Consider the following 19,679-nt stretch of genomic DNA (forward strand, 5'->3'; position numbering starts at 1 on the left):
GAAATGCGGGAAATTAAGACCAAAGACTTAATGAAAAAAAAACATGTAAATGGTTTGCTTTGAGAGGGAATTATTGATTTCAATTTCTAAACCCAACAGATACCTTTTACACTTCAAAATGTAAAAGTGTCCTTTGTAATTAGAGCTGGAACAAAAGCAAATATTTTGGTAATCAATTGATCATTTCAATAATTTTTCAATCGAAAATGTCAAACATTTGTTCCTTCAGGCTCCTTAAATGTCAGAGATGTTGGCATTTCGTTGTCGTTTTATCTATTTCCTGAGATAAAATAAATAAATGAGACAACTAATCAGCAGATTAATGAACAATGAAAAGAGCTATTTGCTGCTGCTCCAATTTTAACCTAAAAACGTTGCAGTGTGCACAGCATACCAGGCATGGCAGGAAAAAGCAGATAGCCATAGCCTTCAGTTCGAAAGCGCTGCCAGGAGTCCAGAGAAAGAACCTTGAAGTAGATCACCGGCCACTGGGGAATTGACTCTAAGATAAGGGGAAAACTCGTGTCAATCTAATCTCTGAAATTAAGTACTGTATCATCAACATTAACAAAATCCCTCGCGTCTAACTAAGGCATGAGCCAAATTCCTTCAACACACTATCCCATGGCGGATACTAACCCTCACTCTCCTTTTCACTCATGTAGAAAGCCTCAAAGCTGAAGGGGTAACTGAAGAAAGCTACGCTTTCCTGTTGGCAGAAGGAATATTCAGGAGTTTAACAAATCTCAGCAGCCAGGCCCTGAAGCTGTTCACCAGTCACTTGTGGAGTATATCACCTTCCCCAATGTTTTGGTCCGGCATGTCTGCGTTACCCCCGAGAGAGACTGAAATGGCAAGCTGGACCAATCTTAAACAAACCAGATATACAAGTGGTGAATTTAGCTTGGTTTAACTGATTTTAAAAGGTTTCAACATAGCTAAGTATCATGATGTAAATAGTGTCATATACCACATTTTACTTACTGTTCGGCAGTTCCATGAAGAAGTGGATGTACAAGTTATCATATTCAAAGCCCTTGGCTGAGACTGGGAAGAAAAAGGAGATGTAAATACCAAAGAAAAGCACTTTAGAAATATACGGTAGATATATGCAGTAGTGATGGCAGCTTTAACTTCTCACCTATCTCTCCATTCATCATGTAACGCAGAATACCTATAGGAGGCTAAAGGATGGACATACAGTAAGTGAAACGCCTTTGTGAAACAGACCACCAAAGAAAGTGTTGATGAGCTTGTTGAACATTTAGCTTTATGTCTAATGTTAATGTTTGTGCTTTCATTTCAGTCATTTTTGATGTCAAACGTGTTGGTTCAAGCTTAATCTGCAGGTGCCCTAGTTCAAAATGGGCACCGGTTTGTTTTTAGCCTGGCCGGTTGCCGGAAATGCCTTTAACTACTGAAGCAGTTGTTGTTCACTCGTTGCCCCTTAAAAGGAATGAGGAGTCAGCAGTCAATGACGGTATAGAAACAGTCGATAAATTATGTTTTAAATGTGAATCACGGTAACCAGAAAAAGTTCTTGAGCTTGCAGTCATAATGAGAACAAAAATATCAGGCTGAGGGGTCCAGTAGGATACCAGATCAGCTGCGATAGACTTACCATTTCAAAGTCTTGTCCAACAAGGCTATTGAGGTACTCCTTGTGCCGTACGTACAGCTAGAGTCAGAGAAAAGTGCATGAGTCCACATCAAAAGACACATTTGACTCTATAATCAGTAATATGAATACAACCATTAACAGCTAAACTGCTCGTGTCCTGAAGGAAATATGAGGGAGATGAACTCACGTCTTTGTACATGTTCTGCTCCCTCTCCTTTTCCTCTGGTTGCATGGTGGTGCACACATTCTCAACAGTGAGGCGCCAAACGTCTCTCTTCTCCCCCGTTGTTACTATCCTGCACAACGACACGCACACCAGACAGGCATCCCTTTATCCTTGTAATAAACATTGTTTTCTTTGCGTCTTCAGAATCCTTCCAATAAATGATGAGATATTTCAGTCACTTTAACTTCTACATTTCCTTGCGGGTCACAAAGTTATTTTAAATCATGTCTCCTGACATGTTGTGAACTTGCCTGTAAGGCTCTTTGCCTTTGTTGAAGTCAGGTTTGACAATGACTGTTCCACTGCCATCTGTTTTTATGGTTACCAGCAAATATTCATTCTCTTTCTGGCCCAGCCTGAGAAAGCAAATACACAAGAGAGAAAATCACGACTGAACCGCACAACATTCACAAATTACTTTATTTGATGCCGTCAATGAAACCTGCAAATAGCAACGGTTTCATGTCTTCTTAATCAATTTCTGAGCTGCAAAACTTTCGTCCGAAGGGCCAAGATTAGTTTATCCCAAACAATACAAATTGCAGGTTAACACCAGGTGGAAAATGATCAATTACACTAATGGATGGGTCGGTTTTCTCCATGTCAAAAACCCTCAAGAGCGAACCGAAGGGCTGGAGGTCTTTACCTTCCAGGGGGGGCCAGGTCTCCCATGATGTGCATGGTCTGCATGGCATTATTCACCACATGACTGCTCTTCACGAACTCCGCTGTGGGCTCCCAGTTGACGATCTTTGACTTGGGGACACTACAATCCCTGCAAAATACACCAGACCATCCTATCACATGACTAACAAGTTCCATCTTTGAGGATCAATAAGCATCATAGACAGAAAGTTAGTTACAAGGGGAGACTCTAATTACATGCATTTTGAGAAAAGGCTAAACTGAATTTCCCATGGAAGACAATCTGGGTTAGAAATCCTTTTGAATAAGTGAGCTGGTGCTTCACTTACATGGTGCGTCTGTCCTGCCGTCTGTGTCTCACGCTGGCCATCCTTTCAGCCAGGAATGTGGGGCTGGCTTCGGTTGTGGTCAATAAGTCAGTGGAGTGCTGCTTTCAGGATAAAAAACAACAAGCTGACTTGTTTGTGTGTAACTGCAAGGTGTCAAACAAAGTTATCACAAATGTGAAGATCCTCACTAAAATGAAAACTACCAAACAAAATAAAATAAAATCCTTCTTTTTGTCAGAGCCATTGTCTTTGCAAAGTGATGTTAGGAACCAATGGGCTTTGGCAAAAAGACACCACACAGACATATCAAATATCCCAACATTTTTACTAAAATCTGTTGAATATATCAGTGAAAATAATCCAAAATTATATGAAAAATATCTGAAAAGTATTCGTAATATGTAAAAAAACAAAAAAAACAACAACAACAAAAACTTGTAAATGTCCTAAAAAACATTTTTAAAAGTCTGAAAATATAACGCTCCGACGTGAATTATTGGATGATTGTGTTTGACATTGTAGGATACAGTATAACCTACCAGTTGCTGGAGAGGAAGACAGCTGGTGTAGCGGTCATGATCAGTGTATGTGAAAATCCTGTGATTACGTCGGCCCTTGGCCTTGTTCAGGGCCTTGACTTCTGTGTGGTACTGGCGGTCCAGAGGGGTCTGACAAGCTGCCTCGTTCTGGAACAGCTCCATCTCATACTGGGACCACAGACAGAGAGGCATGAGGGTGAGGCGGTTGGGCATAAAGTCATTTGAGCAAGATTAGCATTTACTCTTGACTGTTAACTTGTTTTTAATTCATTATAATATGTTGAGGATACTTAACACTCAAAAGTGCTACCTGACTGAAGAGTTTCTCCTGCCAGCCCATCACCAACTCCTCCTCATTATCACCTGTTGACAGAGTAACAGAAACATTGAGTCATTTAGGTGGAGGAAACATCTACCCTAAAACATGGTTTAATGGTTTAATACAAGTTCTACACAATATATGTGACATTCAAGTCACAAAGTCAAGACGTACTGTGTTTTGAGTAAGATCACGCGATGGAGGCAAGACAAAAGAACGTGTTAAAGTGGATTGTCCAGACAGACCTTCAATTTCACCATCAGTCTTTCTCTCAGAATAAAGATATTTGTACCTGTCTGGCCTTGTGAGGTGAGGGTTTCCAGTTCAATGGCTCCTCTGTCTTGCTGGGACAGAACTTGTTGCTGCAGGTGCTTAGAGAGGGCTGATGTGGAGGTCACCCTCTCTAGACGCACTCTGGGGGGGACACAAATAGATATCCGTGTTGAAATACAGTGTCCTGAAGCTGGGAAAACTCACCATTATTATACGTGATGTTTTTGGATTACTATTACTGCTGCATTAATGTGGGTGTTGCATGTTACTGCTGAACACATTGATAGTTGTGCTAAATCTGAACTACTGTAGATATTGTTGGGTAGATTCATCTACAGCAATGCATCACATTCTATAAGATCATCATATGTGTGAAGCGTTGCTTACATTTTCCATGCCCTCAGAAACAAATAAATAGTTTATTCATTATTATTATTATTTATTTACTTCCACCATTGCAGAACATACACGGACAAAATATAAAGATCAGAAGACCAGAGTATGAAGGTTACACACCATACACACAGTATTACAGGTGTTTCAGTTTATCAAGCGACCCTGTTACCTGGAGACTTTCAGCCGAACGCGTCTGGGGTTGTCGTAGTTACTAAAGATGTTTAAAGTAAGAACGTAGCTGTCCTCTAGTCGTCGTAACTATGACAACCAGAGACGCGTTCGGCTGAAAGGGCTCCAGATAATATGGTCGCTTGATAAACCGAAACACCGGCTTCCACTTGATAGCAGCGACCATCAACATGAAGATGGACACATCAGAGTTGTTGCAGGTAAGCGAACGTTTCTTACCGTATTCTCAAGTTCTTGACGGCATCTCGGGACCTATACACGGCTTCACCGGTATCCGTGTTCCAACTGTCTGCCATTAAGCTGATATTTAGCCCGTAAACATGAGAGAAACGCGACTGGTTGCTAAGCTAGAATGTTTGTTTAAGCACACAACTACTTATTTTTGTTTTGAGTTTGTATTGTTCGTACTCACAAACGCATACCATGTATTAGCTAACTGCTTGCAGAGTTTGCACATGTAGTTAAATGACAAGAACAACGATTAAGAAATCCTCTTCTTCGTCTTCTTCTTCTTCTTTAACTTAATGGCGGACTAGAAAAAAACATTTAAGGTTCACAGCGCCACCTACTGCATGCTGCCACATACTGCACCTGTATCATAATCATCTTCCACTGACTCGACTCTGGGCGGAGGAAGATCCGGTCGCCGGCCGTCACCTCGGAACCAATCAGGCCACCTGGCGGGGTCTGGCTTGTTGTGCCGATCTGTCTCACTTTCGTCTCCCGTTATAACGTTACTGCGTGTATGCAGAATGGCGTCGTTTGTGACCGAGGTGCTCGCCAGCTCTGGCAAACTAGAGAAGGATGACCTGTCCAGTAAAATTAGCAAAATGTCGCGCAAGGTGGAAGATACGAAGGTAATCTACCAGCTAGCATAGCGTTAGCTGCGTCAAGATAAAGGAAAGTTTTGAACCAACGTCAGCACTTGCTTCAAAACTTCTCTGGTGTTTTGACCAACGCTTGCTAGGTTTTCACGGTTACACCGTGAAAATAGCACGCAGCTGCAAGTAAATATTGGCGCTAGTCCTTCCCTTAGCTGCTACTATCAAGCTAATGTTAGTTTAATTTAGTCCATTTTCATGAGCACGTCTGTTAGCATACGCGGTGGAGACGTCGCACTACGTGGCTCTATTATGTTGAGCACAACTTTGTGATTTGAATCCTTGAGAAAAGAACATTTACTCTACATACTGTACTAAAGTAGCTACATATTTGCAGTTTAAATTTAAGTCCTAATTTCATGCTTCAACTTCTGGCTTACTATACTAAATCTCAGAGTATTGTATGTTTTCTTCACCACATTTATCTGACAGCTTTAATTACTTTACAAACAGATTTTTCCACACAAAACGTGTAAAAGAGCTATAAAGCAATTTTACTCAACTAAGCATCACAAATCTGAATATTCCTTTCATAATGTTAATGGTTGTAATGTATTAGTAATAATATTGTTGCAATTTGGACTGTTGGTTGGACAAAACTAACTTTGTGTAATAATAATAATCAAATTCTATAATATAACCTAATCGGAAAACAGTCGCAGGGAACATTGTTCAACTTTAAATACTCTGAATACATATTCCTGTTGATGGTTAAATACGTTTACTGAAGTATCATTTTCAACTGAGGGCTTTTTCTTATAACTGAGTATTTGACAGTGTGGTATTAATACTTTTGCATGAATAATGGTTAGGAGTACTCCCTCCAGTGTTTCTTTATGGTCTTTATACATGTTATAATGGTTATTAACAGGAGTTTTAGTGCTAAAGTGACCCATCAATCTCAAATTCAATGTTTTGTTGCTTTTCTGTCTTACATTATTGTAAAAGGAATATCCTTTTGGAAACGAACGGGAAACACAAATCCTCTCGGCTTGAAGGAAAAGGTCATTTGCTTCATGTTTTGTTTTTTTCTAGGAAGAAGTGTGTGACATGATGAACAAGCGGTATAGTGAATTCCTCCCGAGTCTTCAAGGATCTCAGGAGCTAATGGTACAGGTTGATGAGGTTTCCAAAGAAATGGATGGCCTTAAAAACTGCATTGAGACTGAGGTATGCCAGAAACTGTTTTACATTATAGCCGGATTGAACTGAAGAGCAGAACGTGCCCAGTTCTACTCGAGGTGGATTTACAGGAGCCATGGCTTTCAATCTGTGTTTTTGTATGTGGACACAGGTGCAGCAGAACGTCCACGTGGCTGTGGCTGAATATGCAAAGCTGAAGCAGCAGCTGGAGAAAAATACTATCGTCATAACAATGCTTAGACATCTAAAAGAGGTACAACATGCATGACAAGTTGTTAAGTAAAATAAGATTTAATGTGATCAAATGAATAGTAGTTAGAATAGAGTTTCCATATGGCTCCATTAGCCAGGTTGTGACTATTTCTTTTCTATTCATTTCTTTCTCTAATGAGCTCATAATAACAGTTATTAAAGGCATTGTCTTAGCCATTCATTAATTACATGTCTAGCTCTGAGAATTACGTGAGCAGAGACATAGTGGTGCTTTGAGCATCCATATTTGACCTGTTTGAATGTTTCTGTGGCTGTAATAACTTCTATGTGATTCAGTTTCACAGTGCAATGGAGGAGTTCAACAAAGCTTTGCTAGAAAAGAAGTATGTTGATGCAGCCAACCAGTTGGAAAGGGTAAGAGCTGCTTTCATCACGTCTACACAACGGTACCTCCACTCTGTACTCGTGCTGATTCTTATCCTTCTGTATGTACGGTACTCTATCAGCTAACACTTATACACCTGAAAGTATAACAACATCACTTAAAACCTGACAAAGTCAGTGTCAGTCAAGTGTTGTGTGTAGCTTATTTCTGAAAAGAAAACATTGTGGCTGCACTTTTTCACCCTGCATTTTTTGTGATATCATTTGTGAGGATTGGCCAATCTAAAGCCCAGGTGTGCCTAGAACGTGGTTTTAGTTCACGACACAACTGTAGCCCTGATTTTCAACTTTTTGGAGCTACTCGACAGATGAATTCAAGATATCTAGCATGCTAAATATCTATTTATGTGAGATATTGGGCTACATCAATATAATTAACATAACAATAACCTGATTGATACTGATTTCTATTCATTTCTCTAGGCAAGGGCCAGTGTGGATTCACTGAAGGGCTGGAAGACTTCCCAGCTGCTGCTGCTCAGTGCTCTCAGCTCAGAGCTGACGGTGCAAAGAGAAAACTTAATTTACCACCTGGGAGACGAATGGAAGCGCCTCGTCATCTGGAGATTACCGTCCTCAAAAGGTAAGGCCTTTCTCAGAAAAACCTTTCAATATGTGTGTCAGATATGAGTTGCATGCAACTATTTTAAGTATACTCTGTTCCATACTTTGCCGAGTTTGAACTTTTGGCCATTTAAAAACAGAAATTAGCCAAACTTTTCAAATGTAACAGCATTTAGTGTTGTCTTAAAGTTGCAGGAGACTTTACTGATAATTGCTTGTCTTCCATGCAGTGGCTACATGTCGGCATACATTCTGTTTTTTACATGTGTGACTGGCCGTTCAGAGGGTTGTGTAGACTGCAAAACAATACTCACTGGCTCTCACCTTTCACCCAATTACTGCACATATTGTCTCAAATAACCGCACAATTAGCATGTACAAAAGTAATGCATTTTATAAATTACTCTTTTACTTGTTAGCATTTCTTGTTTTGCTTATTTAAAACACATTACATCAAACCCATCTGAGTTAGTAGTGACAGTTGGATGTGTACAACAGAACCTGCAGGTGTGAAGTCCTTCCTGAAGGTGGAGCTGAACCTGAGCCATGCATGCAATAAGGACAGTGAAGCGAAGCCACCTGCTCTGCTAGGCTGCGTCCTGCAAGCTCTGGCCATCCAGGGAGACCTTCAGCACAAGATCAAACTCTTCAGTAAGAGCATTTTTTTAATATGTAGTACTGTCATAATATATTACAATTTGTTTTTTTCCATACCTTCTAGGCACTTTGACACCAGTTAATTTGATATTTGCACCACGTTTATTTTAGATAATTGTGACATCAACATATGTACAGAGCAGGACATGTTAAAGTTATAAGCTAACTTGTCAATGCTCTCTGATGGACAGTGTTTCTGAGAATATATTTGGCATGTCTGCACTTTAGGTTGTGTAACTTGCCAGCTGATGTGGGCATTGGGCCAGTTAATCCATTGATCTAGCTCTGAAGCACAATGTCACCAGGGTCAGAACCTGCCCAGTGCTGATTACTGTTGTTGATCAGGTCAGGTGCTGTTGAAGACCATGTTGAAGCCTTTGGTGATGTACCCGTCGCTGTCGGTGAGGGTGTCGGAGCAGCCGGGTGAGGGAACCATCATGGCCTTGCAGTGTTTGCAGGAGAGCCACAATGAGAAATCCACTCCCTCACAAGTCTACAGCAAACTGCTCCTGGTGCTCAGGACGCTGCACTCACACCTACTAGGTACAGTACGGCTGGGTCCATGTAGAAATGATATACGTATATTGCTTAATGTCACTGTTTTAATTATTGGTATTTTCCAGATGTGTCCATTGGCGATAGAAAGCTCTCAGCTATCTTGGGGGAGTTGATTTGGGAGGAAATTTCCCAGTGCATCATCCATGAGTGTCTGCTGTACTCCATCCCCACCAACAACAGCCAGCTGGAGAAATACAAAACTGTGTGGACCTAACGGCCGTTTGTTTAGTACAATGGTGTTGTAACATACAGTAATTACATTGTAACTTTTTTTTATTGCATGCATTTCAAGGTGATTAAGGAAACAGAGGAGTTTGAGAAGTCGCTGAAGCAGATGGAGTATCTGCAGGGCGATTCCACCGAGCTGCTCAAATATGCCCGGGATGTCAACTGCCACTTTGCCAGCAAGAAGTGCAAGGATGTCATCGTGGCAGCCCGCAAACTCATGACCTCCAAGATGCACAACACAGTCAAAGTATGCATGAGCGAGGGCTGAATGTTGACATGAATTAACTGGAGACTGGATATAGATTCAGTTGCTGTAGCCTGAAATGAAAAACAGGAACAATTATACATTCATGTAGTTTCCTCAACAAGTTTTAGTAATGGGAAGATAACCCCCAACCTTGAAGTTTTATCTTTCATAAAAGTAAACTATAAAATTAGCCTACTTCTTTGTAAGTAGAATGTAAATCCCACATTTTTGCAGCTACTTCTTTGTTCTGTTCATCAGTCACATACTTGCTCTCTTATCAGGCTCTTGGATTTGGTCACAATGATTCTTTTCCTGGTGGTTAGTATGTTTGGCTCCCTGAAATTTGACATTGGAAGATGCATTGTAGATTGCCGATAACATAGTTGTAAGTATCTAGGCACTTGTATCTGGGTAATTTCTCACTGGTGTACGTTACACGGATCAACTTGTTTAGGTTGCATTTTCATTATTTGGTGGTTCAGGCTCTTACATAGCCTGACAAGCTATTGCACTCTTTTTTTTTTTCTTCTGTTGCTAAACTTTTCTTTGTCTTATCAGTTTAACTATTTGTTCTAATCTTCCTCCGTTAGATCACACCAGACTACAAGCTGCGTCTGCCCAAGCTACCTGCTCCAGCTTCAGAGCTGAAGGTGAAGCAAGAGACCATAAAGGACGAGATGACAATGGAGAACACAAAGCAGCTGTCTGCGTGGAGTCTGTCTCTGCCGTCCTGTCGCATCAGCGAGTCAGTGCAGCAGCTGATGGAGCTGGCCCTCAACACCCTGTGTGAAGCCGTTGGAAGCTCCACACAGTGGTACGTTTCAATGCTTGGAGATCTGACTGTCTTCTGTAATAGTCCAATGTTTCTAAATGGAAAAAACAGGTCCCCTCTGAGTAATTATATTTCCTGTAAAGTGTTGCCTTCTTGTAGAGACTGTCTTTGTCTCACAACACTGTTGATGCACCATCATTTACACATGTAAATACAGCTGCAGCGTATCGTTAGGAGGAGGGCGGAGACCTACTAGTGGACACTAAATACAATGTGGAATACAAGGTGGAAACAATTTCCAAAATGAAGCAGCAGAGTTGAGCTTCACTGGATTCTGCAACATCCGATGTTTTTATTTTATTAAGTGGGAAGGGCTGACGCTCATATCAAGTGTTTCTTTCCAGTGCATTACAACTCTTCTTTACCGTGAGAAACATCTTCCAGCTGTTCTACGACGTCGTCCCGACATACCACAAGTAAGGATGTTTCCATCATTTAACATAAAGCATTAAATCCAACACATTTCTCCGGTGTGAATGGTTGCCTTTTTTTTCTGCTACTCCACCCAGGGAGAACCTGCTCAAGTTCCCTCACCTGGCTGCCATCCAGCACAACAACTGCATGTACTTGGCCCACCACCTTCTCACCTTGGGCCACCATTTCAGAGCTCGCCTGCCACAGCCCCTCAGCGAGGGCGTTGCAACATTTGTTGACATGGTGCCCGGATTCAGGAAACTTGGTAAACAAATAGTTTGACATCTTTTAACCAAATGTCCATGGAATTTAATGCAGAAATGAATCTCCAAAACCATTGTTCTCGGACACAATACGGCACCATTTTATTTATATATATATATATATATATATATATATATATATATAAGTTATTATTATATATGGTGAGCTCCCTTTTGTCATTTTCCTCCAGGAGCCCAGTGCTTCTTGGCACAGATGAACGTTCAGAGAGCCGAAATGTTGGAGAGACTTTCCACCGCTCACAATTTCTGCAACCTGGATGATGAAGACAACTACATTGCAGCCAGCAAAGCAGTAAGACAGGTGAGACGAAAGGCCATGACATTTTAATGTAGCTGCATTGTAATAATGAGTGTATCATACAAAAATGTGTTTCAGCTCTTTAATTTGTGAGTCTGCATTGTATTTCAACACTCAGGCTATGATAGGCTTAATTCATATTTTCTTTCATGCACTGCTTGTCACTTACACAGTGATCATCTGTCTGCTTGGTTGTAGGTCATCCATCAGTTGAAGCAGTTGGGCACAGTGTGGCAGGATGTCCTTCCAGTCAGCATCTATTGTAAGGCCATGGGCAACCTCCTCAACACAGCCATCACAGAAGTCATCGCCAAAATCATGATGCTGGAGGTTAGTTCTTTAATAAAAAAATTGTAGGATGTTGCGGAGACGTCTAAGCAAAGTAAAACTAGTGAAATATAAATATTAAAATATATTCTGAGCTCTCCTATAAGAACTGTCAGGCAAAAACTATGAATGTTTATTTTTATTTATAGAGAGACCAAGTCTGGGATTAAAATGAGCATGAGCAGCATGATCCAAATTTCCACAGGGCTAACTCCAGATAATAAAATGAGCACAAGCCAAAGAAATCAAGGTTATATGAAACATTGCATGTTTCTACTGTCTGGTAGCAGACAGTTGTACCACTCTACCAAAACATAAAGTCGACCGTAGAAATGTTAAGTGACCTGCCACAGTGGTGAGTGGGGGAAAAACTTCACACCCTGGCTAACTCCATCGCTGGTTGTGGGTTCTGTTTTTATTTTGGAAGCATGATTGACTGTATACCCACAGCGTTACACAATTGATGATCAGCAATGATTTTATTTCTGCAGGATATTTCCTCAGAGGATGGGGAGCACCTCCACACTCTGTGCCAAACCATCATCGAGGAAGGGCCGCTGGTCTTCATCCCTCTGGCCGAGGAGAACAAGAACAAGAAGTATCAGGAGGAAGTGCCTCTGTATGTGAGGAAGTGGAGTACCTTCAAGGAGCTGGTCATTGTGCTGCGGGCCAACCTGCAGGAGATAGTCGACAGGTCAGAAGGACATTTCACAATTAAGTATCTATAGGTTAAAGTAAATGAAATCATAGTCGGGGTTTATTTATTTGTCTTTATATCTTTTATCAGTGATTTATATTCAGGCCTTTTCTGCTCAATTGCCTTCAGGTTCAGGACTTTAATTAACTACGGTCAATGAGTAATCTCCCGGTATGCCAATTGTTCTGTTGTATAGGTACATTGGCTTTTACGGGTTTTTTTTCCCCTCAAGCCTTTAAGTTACACTGTGCAACTTAAAAATATTGCAATCAGCAATAGAGACATATTTTAGAAGAAATTTAAACTGCTAAGGGGAAGACAATTTTAGTCCTTAGGCTCATTCAAACTCCAAAAAGCACTGCCACACAAGACATGATGTTCTTTCACGCTTTGTGCGAGTGCCTCTTTAGTATTGAACGAGGTGCTTCTGGTTACCACATGCGTTATCCTTTAACGTGCGTGATTGTGCTGATTGTTCTGTGATTCCTCTCCTCAGGTGGGCAGACGCTAAAGGTCCGCTGGCGTCGGAGTTCTCCAGTTCGGAGGTGAAGAATCTGATCCGAGCCTTGTTTCAGAATACAGAGAGGAGAGCTGTAGCTTTGACCAAAATCAAATAGAGACTTGGAGCAAAAGAAGATACGACCGCACTATTTCCTTTTTTGAGGAAAATATGATTCAAGCCTTTATACATTTCCGTTGTCTGTTGCATTAACATATGCATTTCCATGTGTGGTCGAACAGTTTGTCACAGCGACACAGTTGCCCTGTCTGATGGAGTTATAAGCCTTTTTGTAATCAATCCGTGGGATATGTTCCTTCTCTGCAATTAGTCCTGCGGAGATTACACGGAGGTTTCTTTACATCAGCGACCTCAGTCCTATAGCTTTGTGGGTTTACCATGCCAAAACCCACAAGGTTGTGTAACCAGCAATCTACCATCTGTTGACATGTGGCGTCGTATCCAGAGTTAACTTTTTCCGCACATTGTTAATCAAACTCAGTCTCAGTTTGTCTGTACTGGTGTAAATTGAGGAGAAAGTTTGTTTGAACCTTAACGTCTCTAACGGCCATTTAGTTCTGACAAAGATGCCCTTGACCTCGCATCTCTAGCCATTAAACTGAACTCTTCTATTGTGTATTTATTACTTGTCCAAATAAACCAAAAGACTCAACTTTTCGTGATATTTTCCAAACTTTGTTCTTAATGAATATGTCGGTGATATGTTATTCGGAAGAAATTGTAACTGCCTATACTTTTGTCAGTAGCTGTGTAATCACCGGTGAGCAGTCAGCTGATTCAGCGTTTTAATCTAAACTCCTGATGAGTTTAGTTGACGGCCTTGTTCATGTCGTTAGTTCGGACCTTTTTTATTGTCCGTGTGATGAAAATGTTTACTTCACCACAACTGATGAGAACAAACGGCGGTAACATGATTTTGTTTTAACACAATACAATATAAATAAAGAGAAGAGCTAGGTGTTTATGAAATCCTAAATTGGTTATGCATTCAGCATTCTGATAGCATGAAAGCAAAACATGAATCTTGATGTTTTAAAGCACCTTTGACCTCGTCTTTGCACCACTAGCAGGCAAAAATTTCCCCTTAAACAAAAGGGGCACAAATGTAATGGGGAGAGCACATTCATGCTCTTCAGAAAAGAAACCTTCATGCTTTCCAGGAGGAATGTCAACTTGTACAAAAGATTGGGATCAATCAAGGAGAATGATTTAAAACATGTATCGTTTTGGGTTGATCTTTGTCAGTATTTGCTCTGAATGACGCCGGGGGGAGGAGACGAACAGCTGGACAGCAGCACCTCCTCACTCACTTCATGCCTCCTTCATCGGATCAAACCTGATGACTCCAACAAGGAGGTTGAGTTCTGGCAGCAGCTGTATTCCTCTTTAGGTGTGCGCTCCAGGTATGTTATTATTTTCTCTTTTCGTAGTGATTTATTCAGCAGATAAATCAGTGGTAGAAATCAGTTTCTGATCTTTCAACATTTACATCATTGTAACCTATTAATGTATTATGTATCACAATTAATTAAGTTACGTATGTGTTATAATTAAGATGATTAATCGTGGTATATATATATATATATGTATTTTTGGTATTGCCTTATTTTACGGGTTTACATTTTGTAATAATTTTAAGGCTTTGAGTCACATTTTGTTTTCATTATTTAATCTTTTGTTGATTATTTTCTCCATTAACTGCTAGATTTTCTTTTGTTTGTTACATCAGAAAATAGTCGACATGTAAATAAATAAATGACATGTTGTGTAAAATTGGAAGACTAGTAAAGCGCGATAAAAGTTTACCAATCACCATTGTAACGCCAGCAGTTATTCTTTCTCAGTTTTAGTCTGTCTATTTTTCTCATCGTTCTATGAATAACAGAGTGGATGTGTAACCTTTAAGCATATTGCTTAGGTCATTTTAATTCCTTCTTGCTGTACAGAGGAGCCTGTTGTGTTTCATGTCTTCTGTGTTTGGTATTTAAAAACATGTAAATTATAGTTAATATCAAGTATATTTGTACACCAGTATACATTACAAGTATAGCATTTTTCTCCTTTTTGTGTACAAATTATTTAGAATAATTATGAAGGATGCCTGATGTTTCTGTAAACATGTTAAACACCACATGTGTTTATGTATGGCTAAAACATATTCCATCCTCCATATGTCAGGAGATGCACAATCAAAACGAATCACAGCCCCTGTACATAATCCAGAAATGTGTAGCTAAAAGCAGTCCAGCAACACTTACAGTAGATTCAGAGAATACTTTTCTATGTCTTTTTCTGCCTGTTTGCGAGGGTAGATTCTCCAGTTAAATCCTGCCCATCTGATTGGCTGGACCACATCGCTGGATCGCATGTGTGATTTCGATTCAGAAACTGGACAATTTGTGTATGTTTGTTATTGTTGTGATAAAAGTAATCGCAGCACTGTTTAAACAGAGACAAGTGAATTGACCGCAGTTCAACACAGCTCGGCAATTCGAAACTATAAGCCTTCTGGCATGTTCTTGTAATCTTTTTCAAATCCATCGTGTTCCTTGGTGTTTCTCTGATTAATTTTGAGGATTAGTGATAATCCCTTCGTGTGTAATAAAAAGGAGTAGCGAGTGAGACACTGGTCAGCCCACTTCAGACATGAGACCTCATGTTATGAAGGAAATCAACATCTGCTTTTGGCACGTCATCACAGCACAGGCTCATCTATAAGCGCATCTAGGGTGATCGCAGGGATTTGTTGGTAGAAGGGCGTCAGAAAGAAATTTAAATAAAGTGAACGAATTGGAGGTTGAGGAATGAATGACATCTCAAAACCTTGTGAGTGCTGTCACCACTGTTTGAATGATCATTGTTGTGTTCTTATCCATTTCCACAAACCCTTGTTTAGACGTAATGAAGCAGCACTGACAAGAGAGCTTTAGTTGCCTGTTAAAAACTGACAATTGACGTTATTTGCTTTAATTTCATTGCTAAAACAGACCTGAAGATAGATCAACATCTGGAGGACCTCAGCAATGATCTCCACTGTGATGTGCAGGACAGACAGGATTGTGCCTCGCAGGAACTCCATCCCCCCAACGCAGCATCTCACTGCGAACCATCTGATGGCTTACCTGCCTCGACCACTGTCAGAATCCATCCGTTACACTCCTTGCACTTAGAAAGTACAGCTTTCTATATTTATATGATGTCCCACTCCACTCAAAAATGGGTTTGACTTACTGTTACTTCACTTCTCTTTGCTCTGTACTGTGCAGAAAGATGTATCTGCTGTTTTCACATTCATCTCACATCTCATCTCGCTCACCTCCGACCTGTTTAATGCAGAAGATGGTTTTGAACTGGTTTGGAAACCACACATTGTGGTCCAGTACGCAGCTTAAGAAAAGAGGAGTTTGTGTGATTTGTTTTATTTTATATACGTTAATTCAACTTTTTTTGTAAAATATATGAGACACAGATGCTCGTGGCTGGTGGTGTCCTCCAGTTTCATCCCCAGTGTCCACAGACACATTTATCTGCTGTGTTCTGAATGTGTACTGTGCTTTAGAATAGGACAAATCTTATAAATCTACTCATTGTTTATTAAGTGGTTTTGTACTTTTGTATTTTGAGAATATTCTGCATTGTCTGTCTTCCTTTCAGGCGACAGCTAAATCCACTGTTGCTTCCATGATGAGCACTAATAGAACCTCTCTCGTCCACAACTTGAACTATGCTAAGTGCTCATCACTCCCACCATCCCAGGAGGCCTCCCCCTCCCTGAGTTCCTGCAGCCAGTCGTCTCATGCTCTGACTTTGTCTGAGCAAGAACCCCAACCGCATGTTATCAAAGCAGCTCCTCTGGAACCAGTAGAGGAGAATCCAAAGCCTCAGCGTATGCATCGCAGCAAAGGCCTCAAGCGTTTCAGCTCTAGGTGGCAATCGAGGGGCTCAACAGGCAGCGGCAACTTCCCCATGTCTGCAATCGAGAAGCTGCATGGTGCAAAGAGTCACAAGAAGCGCTGTAAGCTCCTGGGTGATGAGCACTCACTGCACGTCACTGCCAGCAATCTGCGCCAACGTTACGTCACCAAGGATGGCAAGTGCAGGGTCAATCTGGGCCCTATTGCAGACAAGAGTCTCTTTATCTCGGATATCTTCACCACATTGGTAGACCTCAAGTTTTGCTGGTTCCTTCTCGTCTTCACTATGTGCTACATTCTCACATGGGTGGCCTTTGGTGGAATCTACTTCTTCGGTGCCTGGTTGCGTGACGACATTGCACATGTTCACGACCCACAATGGAAGGCATGTTTCCAAAATGTTGACAGTTTCCTTTCAGCCCTGCTGCTGTCATTGGAGAGCCAGAGGACTATTGGGTACGGCTCCAGGATGGTGACGGCCAACTGCAACGAGGGTACGGTGCTCCTGATGGTCCAGTCCATCCTTGGCTCCATTATCGATGCTCTGATGGTGGGATGCATGTTTGTTAAGATCTCCCGGCCACAGCAGAGAGCCCAGACCCTGATCTTTAGCAAGCACTGCGTCGTATGTGAGCGTGACGAGAAGCTGTGCATGCTCTTCCGCATTGGTGATCTGAGAGTGAGCCACATGGTGGATGCCAAAATCCGAGCCAAGCTTATCAAATCCAGGCAGACGAAGGAGGGCGAGTTCATCCCTCTGGAGCAGTCGGAAATCAACCTGGGCTACGACACCGGGGGGGACAGGCTGCTCCTGGTGGAACCCCAGACCATCACCCACGTCATCAATGAAAGCAGCCCCTTCTGGGAGATGGGGTCCAAGCGTCTGAAGCGGGAAGCCTTTGAAATCATTGTCATCCTGGAGGGCATCGTGGAAGCATCAGGTTTGTAGAAGTGTTTTAAGTCTCGTGCTGTCTTCCAACTAAAGTCATGTCCATCGTAATGCAGGTACATTTCAGAACGTTGCACTTTCAGATCTTCTTCAGGCCCGAAAGAAGAGTTGTCGAAGAGTTAAACCAACCGCATCTACTGGATGTAGTTGGATGGAAAGACCATGGCCTGCTGCCTGAACTTCAGGATACAGATGTGTTCTATACTCTGACTCTCTCTGATTACTGATGTGTTTCAGTATCACTGAACACACAACACACCTGCTGTCCTTGACATAGCTTTGTTTCTGCATGACTTGCTGCTATAAGTAACTATGGGTAATTTGTGCGACGCTATCACTCAGACCCTCAATGTAATTAATATTTTATGCTCAGGCAATGGTCTGACAAGCACAAGCTGTAAGAAATGTAATTTACATAAGTATATGTAAAGTTTGTTTTGATCCTGCTCAACTGAAATGTCCCCCATCTCCTGCAGGAATGAGGAATAGCTATGGCGCAGAGAGATGTCAACTTCCGTGTTGCATAGTTTTTATTCTGAGCAATCACCAGGAAACTTGACCCACAACAGAAGGCGTCTTAACATTGCTGCTAAGCGGAAGTACTTTGGCATGTTTGACTGGTTGAGAAGCTGAAAAAACAGTTGAGGGTCTTTCAGACAGCGAGTGGTTTCCACCTACAATGTTTCCAATGCGAACCGTGTAAACCAATGTAAGCCGGAGCTAATTTGACTGTTATCCGTTATTAACTGTTATCTTATATCATAAACAAAACATTCTACATCATATCATAATGCTGACTACTTCCTACATTGCATTGGGTGTAGGATCGTATATAGCCAGTAGCTGTGGTGGTGGAGTTTCACCCTGCTGTAGCTGGTTTTAAGACCCACAGTGCCAGACAGCAAACCCAGTGGTTACTGCTCGGCATACCTTAAATAAGTTCTTCTTTTTAAAGTTTAAATAATTGAAAATGCAACATTGCATATGTCCTGATGCAAATGCTGTTCTTAATTTACCTGTTAGGTCTCATCCCAATAAAGTGACATTTACCTGACCCTCTGATGCATTGATGTGTTGCAGGTATGACATGCCAGGCGAGGACATCCTACACGGAGGACGAGGTCCTCTGGGGCCATCGCTTTGAGTCGTGCATGTCTTTGGAGAAAGGGGCTTTTCGTGTTGACTGCAGTGCATTTGACAAAACCTTTGAAGTCCAAATGTCATCACTCAGCGCAAGAGACAGCAAACAAAGAGGAGGTTGTGTTTTAGAAAATGTTGGTTAAAATAATAGTTATTGTGTCTGTACATTAAAGTGGCAATTTCAAAGATTTTCCATTAGATTAATGTCTGTTAAGTCAAGTAAGTGATTGAGCTGATTGCTATATGCGGTGATATTTCTGAAAAAAATGCTGTATTAAAGTTTTTCTCCTTTGTATACAAACTAGAAATATAGTATGCAAACAATTCTGAAAACTTAAAGGTTATATAAAAATACTCCAGACTGTTACAAAAAAAATTATAAATCAACACAGGCTGCAATCTTTAGGATTGTCCATTTAGGAAAGCATATGAGTGATATTCCCTGATAAATTATAACAATCATACTACATTATGAGTTTTAATCTCAGGGCAGCCATAATTTACGTTGCGCTGTCCTGTGTTACACTATGAAATATTTTATGTTGTGTTTAATTAAATAAACATCCTGTTGAACCCGATTGTCCATGATAATTTCTGGGCAAATGAAAAAGTTATCTCAAAGGTCCACTTACATCCTGACTTTTTCTTTGTTTTTTTTAATCTCACTGCCTTTTTCAATCTTATGTTATTACTGTTTTTCACTGCCGCACAACCAATGGCCTCTCTGAGGACCAATAAAGTTCTACTTTAATGGAAGAGACTAAATAAACTGGTAAAGGCCAGCAGTGTGCTGGGGTATCCACTAGATACGGTGGAGGTGGTGGGAGACAGG

At 41.1% G+C, this 19,679-nt stretch overlaps 2 protein-coding genes and 1 pseudogene across 3 annotated transcripts; 2 read left to right on the forward strand and 1 right to left on the reverse strand.

Annotated features, from left to right (window-relative positions):
* Positions 1-75: 75 nt before the first annotated feature.
* On the reverse strand, positions 76-5,060 carry mks1 (MKS transition zone complex subunit 1). 2 transcript variants are annotated; one of them, XM_034550264.1, is made up of 14 exons: positions 4,757-5,060; positions 3,972-4,093; positions 3,671-3,723; positions 3,361-3,528; positions 2,822-2,922; positions 2,494-2,622; positions 2,099-2,203; positions 1,809-1,917; positions 1,622-1,678; positions 1,142-1,184; positions 985-1,047; positions 798-868; positions 640-709; positions 76-502 (listed from the first exon to the last, which is right to left on the reverse strand). In XM_034550264.1, the coding sequence occupies exons 1-14, from the start codon at positions 4,831-4,833 to the stop codon at positions 366-368; spliced, it is 1,305 nt and encodes a 434-aa protein (XP_034406155.1). In that variant the 5' UTR covers positions 4,834-5,060; the 3' UTR covers positions 76-365. The 2 variants fall into 2 exon arrangements, with proteins under 2 accessions (XP_034406155.1, XP_034406156.1); XM_034550265.1 differs by having other exon boundaries at positions 2,822-2,919; positions 4,757-5,052.
* A 94-nt stretch (positions 5,061-5,154) lies between these two features.
* Positions 5,155-13,501, forward strand: zw10 (zw10 kinetochore protein). Its single transcript, XM_034550266.1, has 16 exons — positions 5,155-5,394; positions 6,454-6,588; positions 6,713-6,814; positions 7,111-7,188; positions 7,642-7,801; positions 8,281-8,433; positions 8,785-8,982; positions 9,063-9,199; positions 9,290-9,472; positions 10,063-10,286; positions 10,649-10,720; positions 10,814-10,983; positions 11,173-11,303; positions 11,499-11,630; positions 12,119-12,321; positions 12,821-13,501. The coding sequence occupies exons 1-16, from the start codon at positions 5,290-5,292 to the stop codon at positions 12,939-12,941; spliced, it is 2,304 nt and encodes a 767-aa protein (XP_034406157.1). The 5' UTR covers positions 5,155-5,289; the 3' UTR covers positions 12,942-13,501.
* A 626-nt stretch (positions 13,502-14,127) lies between these two features.
* Positions 14,128-18,990, forward strand: LOC117742812 (annotated as a pseudogene).
* Positions 18,991-19,679: the final 689 nt, after the last annotated feature.

This window comes from Cyclopterus lumpus, chromosome 14 (assembly GCF_009769545.1).
Source record: "Cyclopterus lumpus isolate fCycLum1 chromosome 14, fCycLum1.pri, whole genome shotgun sequence".
Lineage (NCBI taxonomy): Eukaryota > Metazoa > Chordata > Actinopteri > Perciformes > Cyclopteridae > Cyclopterus > Cyclopterus lumpus.